Source organism: Panthera uncia, chromosome D4, assembly GCF_023721935.1.
Source record: "Panthera uncia isolate 11264 chromosome D4, Puncia_PCG_1.0, whole genome shotgun sequence".
Taxonomy (NCBI): Eukaryota; Metazoa; Chordata; class Mammalia; order Carnivora; family Felidae; genus Panthera; species Panthera uncia.
In genome coordinates, this window is record NC_064807.1 from 6,416,757 (window position 1) to 6,435,627 (window position 18,871).

Here is an 18,871-nt window from a genome sequence, read left to right on the forward strand (position 1 = left end):
CTGGAACACAAATCTAAAATGAAACTGAAAGAGAAATTAGCACCTTTCTCCACGACAGGTAAATGCAGCAGTGCAGGAAGTAGTCAAGTGGAGAAAGGGGACAGGGCTGGCACCGGTATAATATAAATCCTGAAGGTTTTGTCTGAAGACGTGAAAATATACAAAAATTCTGAGTTACCACAAATGTTTAGAACAGGATATGTTAATTTTCTTCCCCTAATGAAATGAAGACTTAGTCTAGTTAATAATGGAGTCTCTAAAAATTTGTTTTCTCTGATCATCTTACATATCATTTTTTGGGCACTGTGTTGCAAATACTTCCTATGATGCCATACACCAAAATGTATCTGAATTCTGGAAACTGTTACATTTTGTTGGAAGCCAGTGTTGTTCCTTATGCAAACATATTTCTTTGGTATACATTATTTTCTAGGTCATTTTCAATAACTCCTAATAATTCCTTTGCAATCCAAATGATTCCACTTAGAAATGACTCTTTGGTAATTCTGCCTCTATGTAAAACATCCTAAAGAAGAGAGATAACTTCCCTCCTGCTCAAATATCTGACAAATGAAGAAAATTTTATTTCTGAAGGTACATTAAATTTCCATGCCTTCCCATGTGCTAATCCTTCTTCCCATCACCCGTCTCCTATCTGGTTGGCTCTTACTTATTCCAAAAGTCCCAGCTCAAGCATCATCCAATCCAGGTAACCTCTCTCAATGACTGTATTAGATGGTCCTCCCTTTGTCAGACAGTATTCTGTGCACCATTCCATAGTATCACTTATCACTCTATCCTGTATTTCAGTATTTATAGCTAGTACTTGAGCTGACTCATGCTGAGAGCTTATTATTACAACAGAAGACTACTGAGCTCACTGCTAAAGAGCCATCATTAAAGTTTAAGTTATATAAGGCTATAAATAAATTATATTAAAAATATAGGCAATACTCAAAATGTATCACTTCCGAATTATTTTACATTTAAAATTTTATTTAACATTTTACTACTAGGCTTTTGAGGTTGTGTACCCCTCTCATACATGAGGGGTGAAAAAGACCGGCTATTGTTCGTCTCTTCCCAATTCTACATTCTGGCACGTCAGGTCGATACCCTGAAACCGGCCATAGACAGGCTTTACACCACGTATATCAGCAAAGACAACAAACAAATCACATCTTTGGTTTTTTCGAGAACTGGCTGTTACACATGGGCCAGCAAACCCCTGCTTTTCCCTTCCCTAAAGTACCTGAAGCCCCCGGAGGAACACTCTGTTCCTTACTTGAGTAGCACAGCTGCTGGAGACTCACTGATGTGGCAGACAGGGCAGGACAAACTCATAATCACCAATTTCAAACATGCTTGCAGCATTACCATCAGTTTTACAACACTTCTCTGGTTCAACACATTCTCCGAAGTTCTACAGCTACGTCCACCCTCTGAAATTTCCCCAAACCGCCTACCTTTCTTCTGCCTGAACCCTCAGCTGAATTCCTCCTTACTTTCATCAAGCGACTTCACCTCTCTCCTAGAGGTAAAAAAGCTTCTTTAAGCAGAGCCCCCTCAATATCCGGCTAGCAAACCTACAAACATGTGCACTCATTCCCTCCTCCTTCGCACCTGCTACAATAAATGATGTAAAGCCCCTTCTTTGATTTGTATTTACCTGGAGCCTCTCTCTTCCTCTCTATACATCCACCCTCTGGGATGTTTTACCCTCTTGATCCTCTTCGATCCACAAAATACCAATGTTGGCCCCACCTTAAACGTAAAATCTCTTTATCCCACATGTCCCTCCAGCTACGGCCTATCTGGGCTGTTTTTTAGAGTTTATACAGCCATTTCCACTTACTCTTCAATTCACTCCAGTCTAACTTCTGATCCATCATTTCACAGAATATGCTTTTGCTAAAATCAAGAAAAACTTCCAAGTTGCTAAAATCAAATTCCCACATTCGTCTTATTTGTTATTTTTCAGTAGCATCCTACCGCACTGTTAAGGAGCAGCACCTCTCCTTAAACTCTCTCCCCTTAGTTTTCCTGATTTTATTACTGTCTCGTGGGATACTCCTCAATCTTCTTCACAGGTTCATTCCCCTTTGCCTGGTGACTAAATGTTAAAGTTCCTCAAGACTTTATTATGGGCCCTCTTCTCTTATTTATACTCTCTTTCTCTCTAGATTCTCTGTATCCAAATGACTCTGATATGTGTCCGCAGCACTGACCTCTAAACTCCATATCCGTATCTTCCAAATACAAGTCAATCTACACATTTAATTTCAATGTCCCCAAAGCTGCTTAAACGATGTGTCAAACCAAACTCCTGAGTCCTGCTAATGCCCCTAAAAGATCCTCTTACAGCGTTTCCTACCTAAGTAAACAGCACCAGTAGGCATCCTTGGTGCCACATTCTCCTTCAATCCCCATTATTCCATTCATCACCACATTCCCCTGATTTACCTTCTAAATATTTCTCTTAGTTGCCCATTTTTCTCATTACCAACTCATTACGAACAGCACCGCCTGGAGGAAATACTGTAATAGCCTTACTCTCTGGGCGACCAGCATTTTCATTTACTCTTTCCACTGTCTGATTTGTTTTCTACACTGGAGTCATCGGGATCTTTTAAAAACACAAATTTAATCATTCCACCCTTGCTTAATCCTCTTGCATATTTTCCGAGTGTTATTAACCTTGTCAACATAGCTCTAAGGTCCTAGGTTCTGGTCTAGCCCCTGCTTCACCTCCTGCTAATAACTCTTTGGGTTCTAGCCATACTGATTCTCTTTACTCTTCCTATGCTCCCTTCTGCTACAAGGCCTTTTCCACGAGTCTCCACACAATCCATCACTCCCCACTCTGCCCATTAAATTCTACTCTTTTTTCAGATTTTAAAAGCCACACTCTGAGGGCGCCTGGGTGGCTCAGTCAGTTGAGTGTCCGCCTTCAGCTGGGGTCATGCTCTCACAGCTTGTGAGTTGGAGCCCCATGTCAGGCTCTGTGCTGACAGCTCAGAGTCTGGAGCCTGCTTCGGATTCTGTTTGTCCCTCTCTCTCTGCTCCTAACCCACTCACATTCTGTCTCTGTCTCTCTCAAAAATAAATAAACATTAAAAAAAAAAGTCACACTCCATTTCTTTTCATAACAATTAATTATATATAATAAGCAAATATATAAAATTTAATAAAAGTCTGGATAGCATAGAGGAGAGCCTCAGGAAGTACAGAATAAACACTGAAAAGATTTAAAAATAGAATCAGAATACAAAATGATTCTCACTTTATCTACTTCAGTCAAAAACATTAGTTACCAGGAGACTTACTAAATTTGGAATGCGATTTACATAAACATTTCACAAAAATGCAAAATACACAGCCATCAATGACTACTTTTTAAAAAGGCTTTTGAAAACGTATTTGGATATAAAAAGAGGAGTTTAAAATAACACATACAACAAGGCTTTCTACTTTGATGCCTGGCATAAAGGACCCGGCATACATCCTGTGGGAGGGAATAGCATAGGAATGTGTGATTCCTGAACATGATGAATCCACTTCAGCGTCATACTATCAGAACTAGCTAGATTTGTTAGAAACATTAAATTTTTTTCAAGAGACTTAAAGCTATTAACTCTTGAAGCATAAAAACATTTTTCCCCATGCTTTTCTTATATTGAGTTTTTAGAGAATTCTAAACTTGAGGTTCCTAAAGGCTCTGAAATTGAGCCTTGGCTTAGAAACGATACTATTTTTTGTACTATGAAATAAAATCTGCATCTTATTATTATAGTTGGAGTAGGATTAGAAACTTTATTATTCACTTAGTTTTTTAGGAAAGGGAGTCCAGTGAGATGAGCTGAGTAGCTCAAGTTGCTATGTAAGTGGCCTTGATCCTGGCCTGATATTTACAAACTCAGCAGTCTCCTTTCAACTCTTAGCATTCTCGAGTTCTTTTCTTCCCACCCTTTAGAAACTTAGATTTTAAAGAGCAGATAAAGAATGAAAATACAAAAATCTTATGCATTTCCCTCACTTTCTACACTCTAACACCTAAGCCATCATGTCCAATTAGGAGTTGGCATACAAAACAGCATCTAACACACACACGCACAAAGAGCTGCACACACACGTACAGGTGCACACACACACCCAGAGGCATGTGCTCACAGACAGGGACACATCTAACACACGGGTACAGACAAAGAGATGCACCTTACATGCGTTTTTTTTAAGTCTGGGAGGGAATATATATTTTATTACACTAATCAGAGATCCATATCCTAGTGGATATTTCTGAGAACAAAACAGTTTATTTCATTCTGTCAGCAACTTATCATTTATCTATTCTCCCACCAATCTTGAATAGTTTAACACTGAGTAGAGTTTCCTGATTATTTCTCAGAAATAAGCACTAAATAGGAATTCAGAAAACATCAGTTGAGTTAAACTATATTAAAAAGGCAAGCAATATAGGAATGATTTGCTTCAGGACAGGCAGATAGTATTTATCTAATATTAACATGTCATGACATAAGAAACAAAAGAAAAATAAATTAGACTACTTCAAAATTTAAACTTTTGTATTGGAAATGACGCTTTCAAGAAAGTGAAAAAATGATCCAAAGAATAGGGAATATATCTGCAAATCATACATATACTAACTTTCATCTGGAAACTTGTAACCAGAATTATGTAAAGAACTCTTACAACTCAATAATAAAAAAAATACTGAGTTGTACATTTATTTATTTTTAAATATTTATTTATATTGAGAGAGAGAGAAAGAGCATGCAGGAGAAGGCAGAGACAGATTCCGACATGAGGCTCAATCTCACGAATCATGAGATAGTGACCTGAGCCAAAACCAAGAGTCAGATACTTAACCGACTGAGCCACCCAGGTGCCCCTTGAACTGTACATTTTAAATAGGTGAACTTTATGGTTAAGGCCTAACAGTCATCTGAAAACAAAACAAGAATACTTAAAAACAAAGAGGAAACACATTAATTAATACTCTTGGTTTTGACCTGAGCCAAAACCAAGAGTCAGATGCTTAACCGACTGAGCCAGCCAGGTGCCCCTTGAACTGTACATTTTAAATAGGTGAACTTTATGGTTAAGGCGTAACAGTCACCTGAAAACAAAACAAAAATACTTAAAAACAAAGAGGAAACACATTAATTAATACCCTGCAAATTGGGTACGTAACTGTTTTTAAGTTACTCCGTAAAGGAGCGACCAAAACTAGTTATTGAGAGAAGGACTTGAGAAATAAAGGGAGTTTTAACCAGATTCATAACACCCTCAAACTTTTAATCCTAAGTATGCAATATGTAAAACATAGATTTAGTCTTGAAATTAAAGAAAAACTCAAAGAACTGTTATAATAATATGTACCTTTAAAAGGAGTAGAAATTTTACAGCCATTAAAGCTGCGCTGGGCTGTAGGAGCAGTATTTCAACAAATCCTACTAGGCATGACTGTCAAAATTCAACATGCAAACGAGTAATATGGAGAATGTGGAATGTGGATCACTTATAAAAGAATCTGCTGGATCAGTTATAAGATGAGTAAGATCTAAGGATCGAATGTAAAACACGGTGACTCTAAATGATAACACTATTGTAGAACTGAAATTTGCTAAGAGCGCTTAAACATTCTCACCAAAAAAACAAAAACAAAAACAAAAACAAAAACGTAAATAAAAAAGATAATCATATGAGGTGATGGATGTGATAATAAGCTAGATGGGGGGAATCCTTTCACAACGTATACATATATCAAACCACCATGATGTACACACACTTTCAATCATCTTACAATTTTATAAGTTAATGAAACTTCAATAAAGCTAATATTTTTAAGAGAATCCCCTGGAGAACAGGTGAAGACTGATATTTGTGGACTTCACTTCAGATTTACGGAATCTAAATTCTTGGGTAGCACTTGGGGCGCCTGGGTGGCTCAGTCAGTTAAGCATCCAACTTCGGCTCAGGTCATGATCTCATGGTTGGTGGGTTTGAGCCCCGCGTCAGGCTCGGTGCTGACAGCTCAGAGCCTGGAGCCTGCTTCGGATTCTGTGTCTCCCTCGCTCTCTGCCCCTCCCCCACTCATGCTCTCTTTCTCTCTGTCTCAAAAATAAATAAACATAAAAAAAATTCTTGGGTAGCACTCAAAGATCTTCAAGTTCAACAAGCACCTCAGGTGATACTAATTCAAGCAAAATACGGGTCAATATGTGAGAAATACTGCTTCAGAATTATGTACACACACAATCTGAGGATCTGCTATCAGAAATTATGCCTCCAGGTGTTCTTTTCATCCTTCTGACTTTACTTAGCCTTTTCAAAATAAATGAATCAAATAATGAATAGGTATCAAACCCCTGTGATATTTTGTGTAGTACTCCAACTCTTTCCATAATTTTTTTAAATTCTAAGATAAATCAGTACTTGGGATGTAATGTACAATATGATGACTATAGTTAACACTGCTGTCTGGTATACAAGAAAGTTTTTAATGGAGTAGATGCTAAGAATTCTCATCATAAGGAAAAGAAAGTTCTTTTTCTTTCTCTTTATTTGGTACCTATACAAGATGATGGATATTAACTAAACTTACTGTGGTAACTGCTTCACAAATATATATAAGACAAATCACGATGCTCTACACCTTAAACTTATAAGTGCTATTTGCCAATTATGTCTCAATAAAACTAAAAGAAAAGCCGGAAAAAAGAATTTCTTTTATCTCACAAAGTATGTGTTGTACACAAGGAAGAACAGTTACCCATAGAAGTTTTAACTGTGATAAGATCAAAAAGTATCAACACACAGAAAATACAATTAACTATAGAAAAACTCCCAACTGTTCATATTGATGTATATGGATTTGCATAAGGAAACTACCTGATAGAGCTATAGATGTCCAATGGGGTTTGATCCTTCTCTTTGGCTAGTCTCATCATATCTAACACTGCCATTCCAAGACATTCTTCCTGCGTTTCATGAGTCACCGGTATTTTTATCCATCCATGTAAAAAATCATGCCGCCACTACAGGAAAAAAATTTAGAAGGAAATATACCTTAAATTTCACTATCACATTTTAATCTACTATCGTATTTTAACCTATAATTTCTAGAACATATGCATTTAAAAAGAACGTCACCTCCTTCCTTGATGTCCAATTATTTTGCCATAAAATTTTAGTAAAAGTTTTGTCAATGGAAACTGATTTAAACTGGGTTCCCCATTATACAGTACATATGATGTCAATCTATTTCACTGCTTATATCTTCCCAAGTTATATCCCCTACATAAAAATTACCCAAATTAAAAGACATTAATTAATTAAATATGTCCTGAGTTCCACATATGTTCAAAGCATTATACTAAGGACTGTGTGAGATACAAATAGAAGTCTCCCTCAAGGAGACTAAAATCTAGCAGGGAAGCTAAACACATAAAGTATTATAACACCAGATATCTACACTAAGTGCCACACAACACATGTTTCAAGGACTTGAAAAGAAGTTGAAATTATACCAGTTGAGATAATCAGAGAAGGTTTCATGGAAAATTCAAAATTTCATGTAGTCTTAAAAGATGAAGAAATTTCTGATATACAAAACAGGGTGATAAAATAGAAGGAATGATACAAAAACAAAGCACAAGGCATATTCACAGGTACAAACAAGTTTGGTTGGGCAGACAACTTATGTAAGGGAATAGTGTGGACTAAACCTTGGAAAACTAAGTTGGAGTCAAACTGAAGGTACCCTTGAATGACTTGATCCTAACAAGCAACAGACAACCATTTTTTTAAAGCATCAGTTTCTCACAGCACCTTTTCTTAAAGCATCATGCCTCTTCCATTGGTAGACATACCAATGATAATAAAAAAGTGCTTTAAGGAAATAATGTGTATTCAAGGAGACTCTGTAAGAGGTACAAATATGAGATAACAAGGATCTGATGTAGGGAACAGAAGACACTAAAAGAGTTTGAAAAAAAATGGTAACGTTATCATGATATAAAAAATGAAGAAAAAGAAAAAACAAAAATTTCAAGATTTTGGTCTAGATGATTTAGGAATATGGAAATCAGACTGAACATGTAATGGGAGAAAAGAACAGCAAAACATAAAAAGCACCAATATTCTAAAAAGTAATAGCAATTTTCTTGATAAGAAAGGTAAGAATTACAATATTAGCTGAAATACCAATGTTTAACCAAGGTTTTAAAGAAACAATATGGAGGGAATATACATTTTTTGCTGAGTATCTATGAATTCATTAAAGGTTGTCACAGGGCAGCAATTTATTTATTTACTGAGGTGCTATAAGACAATCCTCAGAAGAAAATGAATTTAAAAGGGACATCTGGGGCGCCTGGGTAGCTCAGTGGGTTAAGCGTCCGACTTCGGCTCAGGTCATGATCTCGCGGTCCGTGAGTTCGAGCCCCACGTCGGGCTCTGTGCTGACAGCTCAGAGCCTGGAGCCTGTTTCAGATTCTGTGTCTCCCTCTCTCTCTGACCCTCCCCTGTTCATGCTCTGTCTCTCCCTGTCTCAAAAATAAATAAACGTTAAAAAAAAAAATGTAATAAAAATAAAAAAAATAAAAGGGACATCTGATTTTGGGCTTTTATTGGCTTACCTTTCCCAAATCTATCTTTCTATAGTAATATCTTATGTACTTTATACTTTAGTGGCTGAACTTTTTTTAGTTATTTAAAAATCTCAACATATCTTATACTTTGATGATGGCACCAGTCAAATCTGCTTTATTTAGTCTATAATATGCGTATAATCTCACCTGGTATCAATATGAGCTGGATAAGTTAATTACTACCTTATGTATTTTCTGGGCACAGATTTAGAGAAATAGAAACATTAATAGAAAATTACATGTGGTATTTATTATCTAGATACAACTTAGGATTCTATTGTGAAATTATTTTGCTGTGCTAGGTAAGAAAATTCTTCCTAGGAAGACAAAATTAGAAATCATCCACAATTTTTCTTGATCATAAGTATGAGATATCACAGTATTAATATTACGGTAAAGCAGCTGAATAAACAGTTTAGGAAAATCGTCTTCTTAATGGGATTTAAATTAGCATGCCACCAAAATAAAAACCAGTTCTGCAGCACAGGTGACATAATCATAAAAGAACATAAAGTCATAACCTCATAGTATCTATTCTCAAAAGCCTATCTCTCTTTTTAATGGCTACTGAAACAAAGGTTTTAAAAGCTACTGAAGCTATCTAAAAGCTGGGTGGTGGTCAAATTATTTTTGACAAGAGCACCAAGATCATTCGATGGAGAAAGAAACAGTTTTTTCAACAAATGGTGCTGGAAAAACTAGATATCCACATGCAAAAGAATGAAATTTGGCCTTTACCTTACACCATCAATAACAGTTAACTCAAAATGAATCAACGATCTAAACACAAGCACATAAGAGCTAAAACAATAAAATACTGCAAGAGAATATAGGGGGAAAGCTTCATGATACTGATTTGGTAATGATTTCTTGGACATGATACCAGAAGCACAGGTAAATACAAGAAAAAAAAATCAGATTATATCAAAATTTAAAACTTTTGGGCATCACAAGACACATCAACAGGTGTGAAAGGCAATAGACAGAATGGGAGAAAAGATTTACAAATCATATGGCAGATCGGGGGTTAGTACCCAGAATACATAAAGAACACTTACAGCTTGACAACAACCTGATTAAAAAATGGGCAAAGGACACAAATAGTAATGTACCCAAAGAAGATGTACAAACCTCCAAAAAGCTTAAGAAAAATGCTCAACATCACTAATCATTAGGGAAATGCAAATCAAAACTACAGTGAGATATCACTTCACATCCATCAGAATGGCTATTATCAAAAAACCAGAAAGTAAGTGCTAGTGAGGATGTGGAGAAACGAATCCTTGGGCAGTGCTGGTGGAATGTGCAGCTGCCATAGAACACAGGGTAGCAGTTCCTCAAAAAAATAAAAAATAGATTTACCATGTAATCTAATAATTCTACTTCTGGATACATATCCAAAGGAATTGAAAGCAGGATCTCAAAGAGATATTTGTACACCTATGTTCACAGCAGTGTTATTCATAAGAGCCAAAAGGTGGAAGCAACCCAAATATTAACAGATAAATGGATAAACAAAATGTGGTCTATACGATGGAATATTAGCCACCCTTAAAAAGGGAGGAAATTTTGACATGCTATGACATGGATGACCTTGAAGGCATTATGTTATGACAAGTCAGTTGTAAGAGAGGAAATGCTGTATAATACCACTTACACGAGGCACCCAGAAGAGGCAAACCCAGAGACAGAGAGCAAAATAGCTGCCAGGGGCCAGAAGAGCATGAGGCATTAAACAAGAGACCTTGTTTAACAGGTATGAAGTTTCAGTCCAGGAAGATGAAAATGTTCTAAAATGAATGGTGGTAATGGTTGCACAATAATGTGAATGTACTTTAATGCCACTAATGTGTCCATGTAAAAATGGTAACTTTTACTAAATATATTTTACTAGAATTCAGAGAAAGTTTCTTGTTCTCATAACCCAAAAGAGAAATATCTTCCAGTTTGTTGCTCACAAACTGAACCAGCTTTCTTAGATATCTTAGAAATACGAGCCGTGAGCAAATGCACCCCAATGTTTATAGCAGCACTATTGATAATAGCCAAATTATGGAGAAAGCCCAAATGTCCACTGACTGACGAATGGATGAAAAACATGTGATACATATATACGTATACATACATACACACACAATGGAATATTACTTGGCGATCGAAAAGGATGAAATCTTGTCATTTGCAATAACGTGGATGGAACTAGAGTGTATTATGCTAAGCGAAATAAGTCAGAAAAAGATACACAATTTCACTCATATGTGGAATTTAAGAAATAAAACAGATGAACTTAAGGGAAGGAAAGGGAAGGGAAGGAAAAACAAGATAAAAAGAGAGGAAGGCAAACCATAAGAGACTCTTAAACACAGAGAACAAACAGGGCTGCTGGAGGGATGTTGGGTAGGGGTGTGGGCTAAATGGGTGATGGGCATTAAGGAGGGCACTTGTTGGGATGAGCACTGGGTGTTAATGTCAGTGATGAATCACTGGGTTGTACTCCTGAATCCAAGACTACACTATATATTAACTAACTTGGATTTAAAAAAAAAAAAAGAAAGAAAGAAAAGAAATGTAAGCCATGAGGATCTGTGTAGCTATTTCCTATGATATTTGCAAATCGGATTCAGAACTCCTTACTCTGACATTTTGGGAATAAGAAGAGCATATCTTTACTCAAAAGCACTAATAAATTTTTTCTTTAGTTTCTACTCCTCAGTCTTATGGCACATAAAAACAGAAGTTATTTAATGACATAACATTTCAATTATTGTTTAAATTAAGGTAACAATAAGAAAACATTTTAAAATGTTCAAATACACTACAAAAATTTAATACAGCAGTATTAATGAACAAATAACTAAAACACAGCTCTCAGATCAAGTATTAACACCTAGCCATCCTCTTATGAGGAGCTAAACACACTATTGTTAACTCACTTTTATATAGTTTCCTACTTTTCTTTACATTTTATTACTCACTATTTAAGTCTGAAATTGTTCAGGAATAAAAAAAATTTTTTTTCTCTAAATTAATTTCGCTGTCTTATATTCCAGACACTTATATCTACGTGAATCATGTGCTATAACTCAATCTGAACTTTGTGAAATCCTTAAAATGTCACAAAGCATTAAAAAAATAAAATAAATAAAAAGAGCTAATTAAGGGAACCTTTATAAAATAGATTTTATTATTTATAAGTTATAAATAATAAATTAAAAATTAGTGATCAAAAGATTAAAAACTAGTGATAAAAAGAGTCAATTTTGTTACCTTTCTGTACCTGCTAGGCAAGACAGAACATCAATTTTCCCATAGATGAAGATTTTCCTGATGAAGAGCTACAGAACACAGCAAGATTCTTATCATTTAACACGTATACAAGTAAGATAATATAATTATACCTGAGCAAAAAGGTAAGACATGACAAAGTCATCAAGAAGAGGAGCTTCAGCACCTCGAGACACTCCATGCCGATAGGTTCTGTTGCTGCCATTACAATACCAGTAAGGAAAGTAAAATCTACAAGACAAAACATTCAGTCAGCCTCCAAATAGTTCAAATATAAACATACTATGTACATATAACCACTTCCAACATACTGAAAGGTATTATCCCGTAATCAGAAAACACAGCTAACAGTGTTAAATACAAGGTAGGGACAAAAGAAAATCTGGGTAAGACCATGATAATAGTATAGACAGAAGATACAAGAAACGTAAGTGTAAAATCAATATGCTTTTTGCCTTTTTTTTTAAGTTTATTTATGTATGTATGTACGTATTTATTTAGAGGGAGACAGCGTGTGTGTGTTAGTGGGAGAGGAGCAAAGAGAGAGGGAGAGAGAATCCCAAGCAGGGTCCCACAAACTGTGAGATCACGACCTGAGCCAAAATCAAGAGTCGGACACTTAACCGACTGAGCCACCCAGGTTCCCGTTAGCTGCCTGCTTCTATGCACAGAATGCAAAAGCAAGAGGAAACAGAAAAAATGTAGAAACAAAATATTAACAAAAAATTGTTTTAATATTAATCCAGTGATATCGGTAGAGGAATCTGAAAATGCTAACTGGTATGAAAACAATGGCTTCTTCTTTTAGGAAATGGAGGTTAATCACCACAGGATACCACTTCACACCCGTCAGAATGGCTAGTATCAAAAAGACAAGACGTAACAAGTGCTGGCGAAGATGTGGAGAAAAGAGACCCTCCGGGCACCGTCGGAAGCATTGTAAGTTGGTGCGGCCATGATGACAAACGGTATGCAGGTTCTCAAAATACTAAAAATAGAAACGCCATGCAACCCAGTAATTCCACTACTGGGTATTTACCTAAAGAAAATGAAAACACTAATTTGAAATGGGACAGGCACCCCTATGCTTACTGCAGCATAATTTACAATAGCCAAGATATGGAAGCCGCCCAAGTGTCCATCAACAGATGAACACATGAAGTGTGGAATACACACATTATGGACCATTACTCGGCAATAAAAAAGAATGCAATGTCGCCAATGACAACATAGGTAGACCTAAAAGGTATTATGCTAAGTGAAAGAAGTCATACAGAAAAAGACTAATACCATATTCCACTTATATGTGTCAACTAAAAAGTGAAACAAATGAACTAAAATATAAAAAAGAAACAGACTATAGAGAAAAAAACGGGCATTTGTTTTGGGGAGTGGAACACAGGTGAAATAGGTCAAGAGGATTAAGAGCTACAAACTTCCAGTGCCAAAATAAAGAAGTCATGGGGATGAAAAGTACAGCATATGGAATATAGTCACTAATACTATAATAACTATGGTGACAGATGACAAGTAGGCTTGCCATGGTGAGCATTTCATAATGTACGGAATTGTCAAATCACTCGGTTGTATACCTGAAACCAAGAGTATGTCAACAACACTTCAGTACAAATGAATGAATCAATGAAACAAGCTAAAAACTTGTCCTTCAAAGAAACAAAACATAACCTCTATTGCTCCATTTACACCTTTACTGAGATATAATTCACGTACCTTAAAGTTTACCCATTTAAAGCATACAATTCAAAATGGTTTTTAGTATGTTTGAAACATTGTACAAACATCCCACAATCTAATTTTAGAACATCTTCATCCCCCCTAAAAGAAACTCCATACCTACCAACAGCCATACCCAAATCATCCCAACTACTCTCCACCTCTAAGTGACCCCTAGTCTATCTCTATAAATTTGCCTGTTTTGAACATTTTATATAAATGGAATCGTATAACATGTGGCCTTTTCTACCTCCTTTCATAAGCATAATATTTTCAAGGACTATCTACATTATAGCAAACATTAGTATTTCATTCCCTTTTTAATGCCCAGTTAATATTTGATCGTATGGATAAACCACATTTTGCTTCTTCATTCATCACACGATGGACATATGGATTGTTTCCATCTTTTTGGTATTGTGGATAAGGCTGCTAGGAACAGTATGTACAAGCGTAAGGGCGTGTGTGTTTTCTACGTCCATCTTTTTGAAGACAAACTGTTAAAGTGGCTGCACCAATTTACATCTCCAACAGCAACATATAAGTGTCCCAATAGTTCAGATCCTTGACAACACGTGGAGAGTTTCGCTAAGTTAGTCTTTGGTATTGCTGACTTGGCGTCCATTTTGTTTAACCAAGAGGCCTGCAGTGACCTTAAACTGACACTAGCCCCTTCATGCAAGTGCACGCCCTACACAACAGCCCACTGAGTCACAAGCAAATGTGAGTTTCTGATAAAACTTCCCCAACACCCTTGTGATCAACAATCTCCCCTGTTTTCCAGCACCTAGCCCTTAAAAGCCCCTTCAATAAGACTCCCGTGTAGCTTACCAAAGACCAGCTCTTTCGGCTTGAATCGACCAAATTGGGCCTTAGGCAAGGAACCCCAAAGCACTCTACCCACAGACCCTAGGGAAGCCGTGTGCCCTGGGTCCTATGTCTCTCTCTGTACCCTGCCTTGATCTCTCCATGTGGCCCCTCAAGGCATGCTGGATACCTCCAGAACCTTTGAGTAATAAACTTTTCTATTTCAATTTCTCTTGTGCTATTGTTGAAGCATGGCTCACCATCCAACACCCCGTGCCCTATTTCATGAGTAATAATTAGGCAAATTCATAACAACTTGTTATTGTCCATCTTTTATATCTTTGTCATCCTAACGGGTGAACTGGTGTCCTGCTGTGTTTCTGATTTACATTTCTCTAAAGACTAATGATGTTGAGCATCCCTTCATGTGCTTACTGGCTATTTGTATGTCTTATTTAGAAAAATGTCTATTCAAATCCTTTGTTCATATTTTCGCTGAGTTATCTGTCACTGTACTATTGAACCGTTAAGAATTCTTTATGTATTCCAGGGGTGCCTGGGTGGCTCAGTTGGTTAAGCATCTGACTCTTGATTTCTGTTCAGGATATGATCTCATAGTTCATGGGATAGAGCCACAAGTTGGGCTCCATTCTCTCAGTGGAGAATTCTTTATGTATTCCAGATGTAAGACCTTGATCAGATATATGACTTACAAGTATTTTCTTCCATTCTGTGGGCTGTCTTTTCACATTCTTTTTTCTTTTAAAGCTTACTTATTTATTTTTGAGAGAGAAAGAGAGAGCATGCATGTGAACAGGAGAGGGACAGAGAGAGAGGGAGAGAGAGAATCCTAAGCAGGTTCCACGGTGTCAGCACAGAGCCCAAAACAGGGCTTGATCTCACAAACCATGAGATCATGACCTGGGCCAATCAAGAATCAGATGCTCAACTGACTGAACAAACCAGGCACCCTTGTCTTTTCATTCTTGACAGCAACCTTTGATGCACAAACATACATTTTGATGAATCCCAATTAACATACTTTTCTTTTGTCACTTGGGCTTTTGGTGCCATACTGAAGAAACCAATGCGTACTCTAAGTACACAAAGATTTACTCCTATATTGCCTTCTAAGAGTTTTATAGTTTTAGCTCTTAGATTTAAGTCTTTGATTCATTTTAAGTTAATTTTTGGGGGGCACCTGGGTGCTTCAGTTGGTTGAGTGTCCGACTCTTGACTTCAGCTCAGATCATGATCTCACCATTCATGAGATCAACCCCTGCGCTGGATTCTGTGCTGACAGTGCGGAACCTGCTTGGGATTCTGTCTCCCTCTCTCTCTGCAAATAAATAAACACCCCCCCTCTCAAAATAAATAAACATTTTTTAAAAAGGCATTTTGGGGCACCTGGGTGGGTCAGTCAGTTAAGCATCTGACTTCAGCTCAGGTCATGATCTCACGGTTTGCAGGTTCAAGCCCCGCATTGGGCTCTGTGCTGACAGCTTGGAGCCTGGAGCCTGCTTCTGATTCTGTGTATGTCTCTCTTTCTATCTGCCCCTCCCCTGCTCATGCTCTCTCTCTGTCTCTCAAAAATAAATAAATAATAATTAATATTCAAAAATAAACATTAAAAAAATTAATAAGGGACAAAATTTGATAAGGGAAACAATTTTTAATTCTTGAGAAGAGATCAGCAAACTCTGGCCCATAGCCCCATTCTGGTCCACTGTGAGTTTTTATAAATAAAGTTTTACTGGAACACAGTCATGCCCATTCATTTACTTCTTATTCATGGTTGCTCTCACACTTTAATAACAGAGCTGAAGAGTGAAAACAGAGATAGTATAGCTTCAAAGCCTAAAATATTTACTAATGGCCTTTTCAGAAAAAGACTGTAGACCTCTCCTCTACAAACATTCTCAAAGCAAAAGATACACTTACTAACTGCAGAAAGTACAGTCATTACAGAAAGTAATAAAAAAAATACTCCCAATAAAATATTGGTATTTTGCCAATCTATGGAGCATGTTAACATGCTTCTTTTAAATAATACAACTTTGGGGGCACCTGGATGGCTCAGTTTGTTGAGCATCTGACTTCAGCTCAAGTCATGATCTTGCAGTTTTTGAGTTTGAGCCCTGCATCGGGCTTGCTGCTGTGAGCACAGAGCCCATTTCAGATCCTCTGTCTCCTCCTCTTTGTGCCTTGCCCCCACTCACGCTCTCTCAAAAATAAAAAAATTAAAAAAATAAATAAGTAAAAATAAAATAAATGATACAAATTTGTAAAGTCTTAAAACCTGCATAAAAGTCTTACTTTGGATAGATTTAACCCTAGGTACTTTGCATTTTTTGTTGCTATTAGTTGTTATTTTAAATGACCTCTTTTCTGTTTGTGGTGTACAGAAATAGTTGATTTCTTTTAATGTTTGTTTGTTTATTTATTTGCTGAGAGAGAGAGAACGCACACGCGCACAAGTGAGGAAGAGGAGCAGAATGAGGCGGGGGAGTGAATCTTACACAGGCTCCACGCCCAGTGTGGAGCCTGACATGGGACTCGATCCCATTAAAAATCAAGAGTCAGGAAGAAAAGAAAAAAAGAAAAAAACAATCAAGAGTGAGACATTTAACCAACTGAGCCACCCAACTAAGCCACCCAGGTGCTCCAGAAATAGTTGACTTTTAACATACTGATCATATAGATCTAGCATTCTGCTGAACATTTATTATTGATGCCTATACATTTGTTTACATTTTCTATGTTAACAATCATAGCATCCCCAAATAATGACTCTTTGCTTCTTTGTTCTCAATTACTAAATATTTTGTGTATTTTTTTGTCTTAACTGTATTTGTTGAGAACGCCACTAAAATCCTAAATAGAACCAGTGGTGGTGGCTATTTTTGTTTTTTATCTTGTTTGTGATTTTAGAGACTGCTTCTGACCTCTTACCATTTGAGAATATTACTTGCTTCTTGCCTTTGGTAAATATCCTTTACCCTTTACCATGATAAGGATATCTCTCTTGAATTTTAGTTTTTTAAGGCTTCCTTTTCTTTCCTTTTAAAAATCATGAATGAGTCCATGTGCATTTTTACTATGTAACACTGACTCTGCATGGAATGAATCTATTTCATAAGAGCCACAGATCAAACGTATTTCTTTGTTTTATCATTTTGAGTGGAAAATTATTAAATAAATTAACTAATAATTTGCGGCTGCAAATAACACTGGCAAAATCATACCTCTACTTCACTTCGACTCTAAAAAAATTATATATTTTTTAAAGCTTACTTATTTATTTTTGAGAGAGAGAGAGCACAAGTGGGGAGGGCAGACAGAGAGGGAGAGAGACACAGAATCCAAAGCAGGCTTCAAGCTCTGAGCTATCAGCACAGAGTCCGACACGGGGCTCAAACTCATAAATCGTGGAAGTTGGACGCTTAACTGAATGAGCCACCCAGGTGCTCTACTAAAAAAAATTATTAAAAAGAGATGGGAGATTACATTTTGTTGCACAAAATATTGAATTTCCTAGGAAACCAACAATATTCCAAATTTTATTTGGATTTTATTCAGGATTTTATTAGTAAAGGCCATTCACATCCTTTTTAAAATTTAATTATAATACTAAATGGTAAAGTAGCATCCCACCAGAAAAGCTCGGAGGATTCTAGACAAAAAACATTTATAAACACTTCCCCTAGTCGAGAAAAAGTCTTAAATGAAGCTCTGGTCCCTGTTATTAAGTGCTCTGCAATTTAAAGATATGTCTGGGGGCGCCTCGGTTGCTCCGTCAGTTGAGCGTCTGACTCGAGATCGGCTCAGGTTGTGATCTCGCAGTCCTGAGATCCAGCCCCAGGCTGGGCTCCAGGCCAAGCGTGCGGCCTGCTTGGGATTCTCTCTCTCCCCTCTCTGTCCCTTCCCCCACTCATAATAGATAAACTCAGAAAAAATGTACGTATATGTTTGATAATTTCTCTCACTTTGCCCTTTAACCACTAAATGAGTCACTTTACTGTAGAAAGTACCTTATTCTGTAGAGTACGTTGTGCCTGGTTGATTCATCTACATGGAAGACATGGTTGGGCGGATACCAGGTCCTTTCGGTTTCACTCATTAAAGCAAACATACTATGATACACGGGCGTGATTCCTAGGAAAGAGGTAAGAAAAGAAATGATTACAGACAGCAGCAAGTGCATTTATAGAACATCTGCAATTTGTAACAGGATTGAAATAACAACTCTTATTCGGCACAAGTGCAGTAGCAATTGACATCTTTTGGTTCAGCATGACTTACAACTCAATTCTTAATTTAATCTTTTTCCCTACATTTTAAAATATGATTGCTGGGACTCTTTCAAGCAGATT

The 18,871-nt window shown here is 36.9% G+C and overlaps 1 protein-coding gene and 1 long non-coding RNA gene across 7 annotated transcripts in view; both read right to left on the bottom strand.

The window, feature by feature from the left end:
• The window catches only part of JAK2 (Janus kinase 2), a 116,769-nt gene that overhangs the window by 43,189 nt on the left and 54,709 nt on the right, over positions 1 to 18,871 (bottom strand). For 4 of the 6 annotated variants that reach the window (XM_049643237.1, XM_049643202.1, XM_049643272.1 and 1 more), the window contains exons 3-5: positions 18,530 to 18,653; positions 12,071 to 12,188; positions 6,913 to 7,058 (exon numbers count right to left, since the gene is read on the bottom strand). In XM_049643237.1, coding sequence (XP_049499194.1) covers positions 6,913 to 7,058; positions 12,071 to 12,188; positions 18,530 to 18,653 — 388 coding nt within the window. Of the gene's footprint in view, positions 1 to 6,912; positions 7,059 to 12,070; positions 12,189 to 18,529; positions 18,654 to 18,871 lie in introns of those variants that run through there. The other 2 variants (XM_049643310.1, XM_049643210.1) reach the window with 2 other exon arrangements.
• LOC125931498 (uncharacterized) lies at positions 732 to 6,906 on the bottom strand. The gene is made up of 2 exons (XR_007460454.1): positions 5,138 to 6,906; positions 732 to 4,963 (listed from the first exon to the last, which is right to left on the bottom strand). It is a non-coding gene; the product is annotated as an uncharacterized LOC125931498 (long non-coding RNA).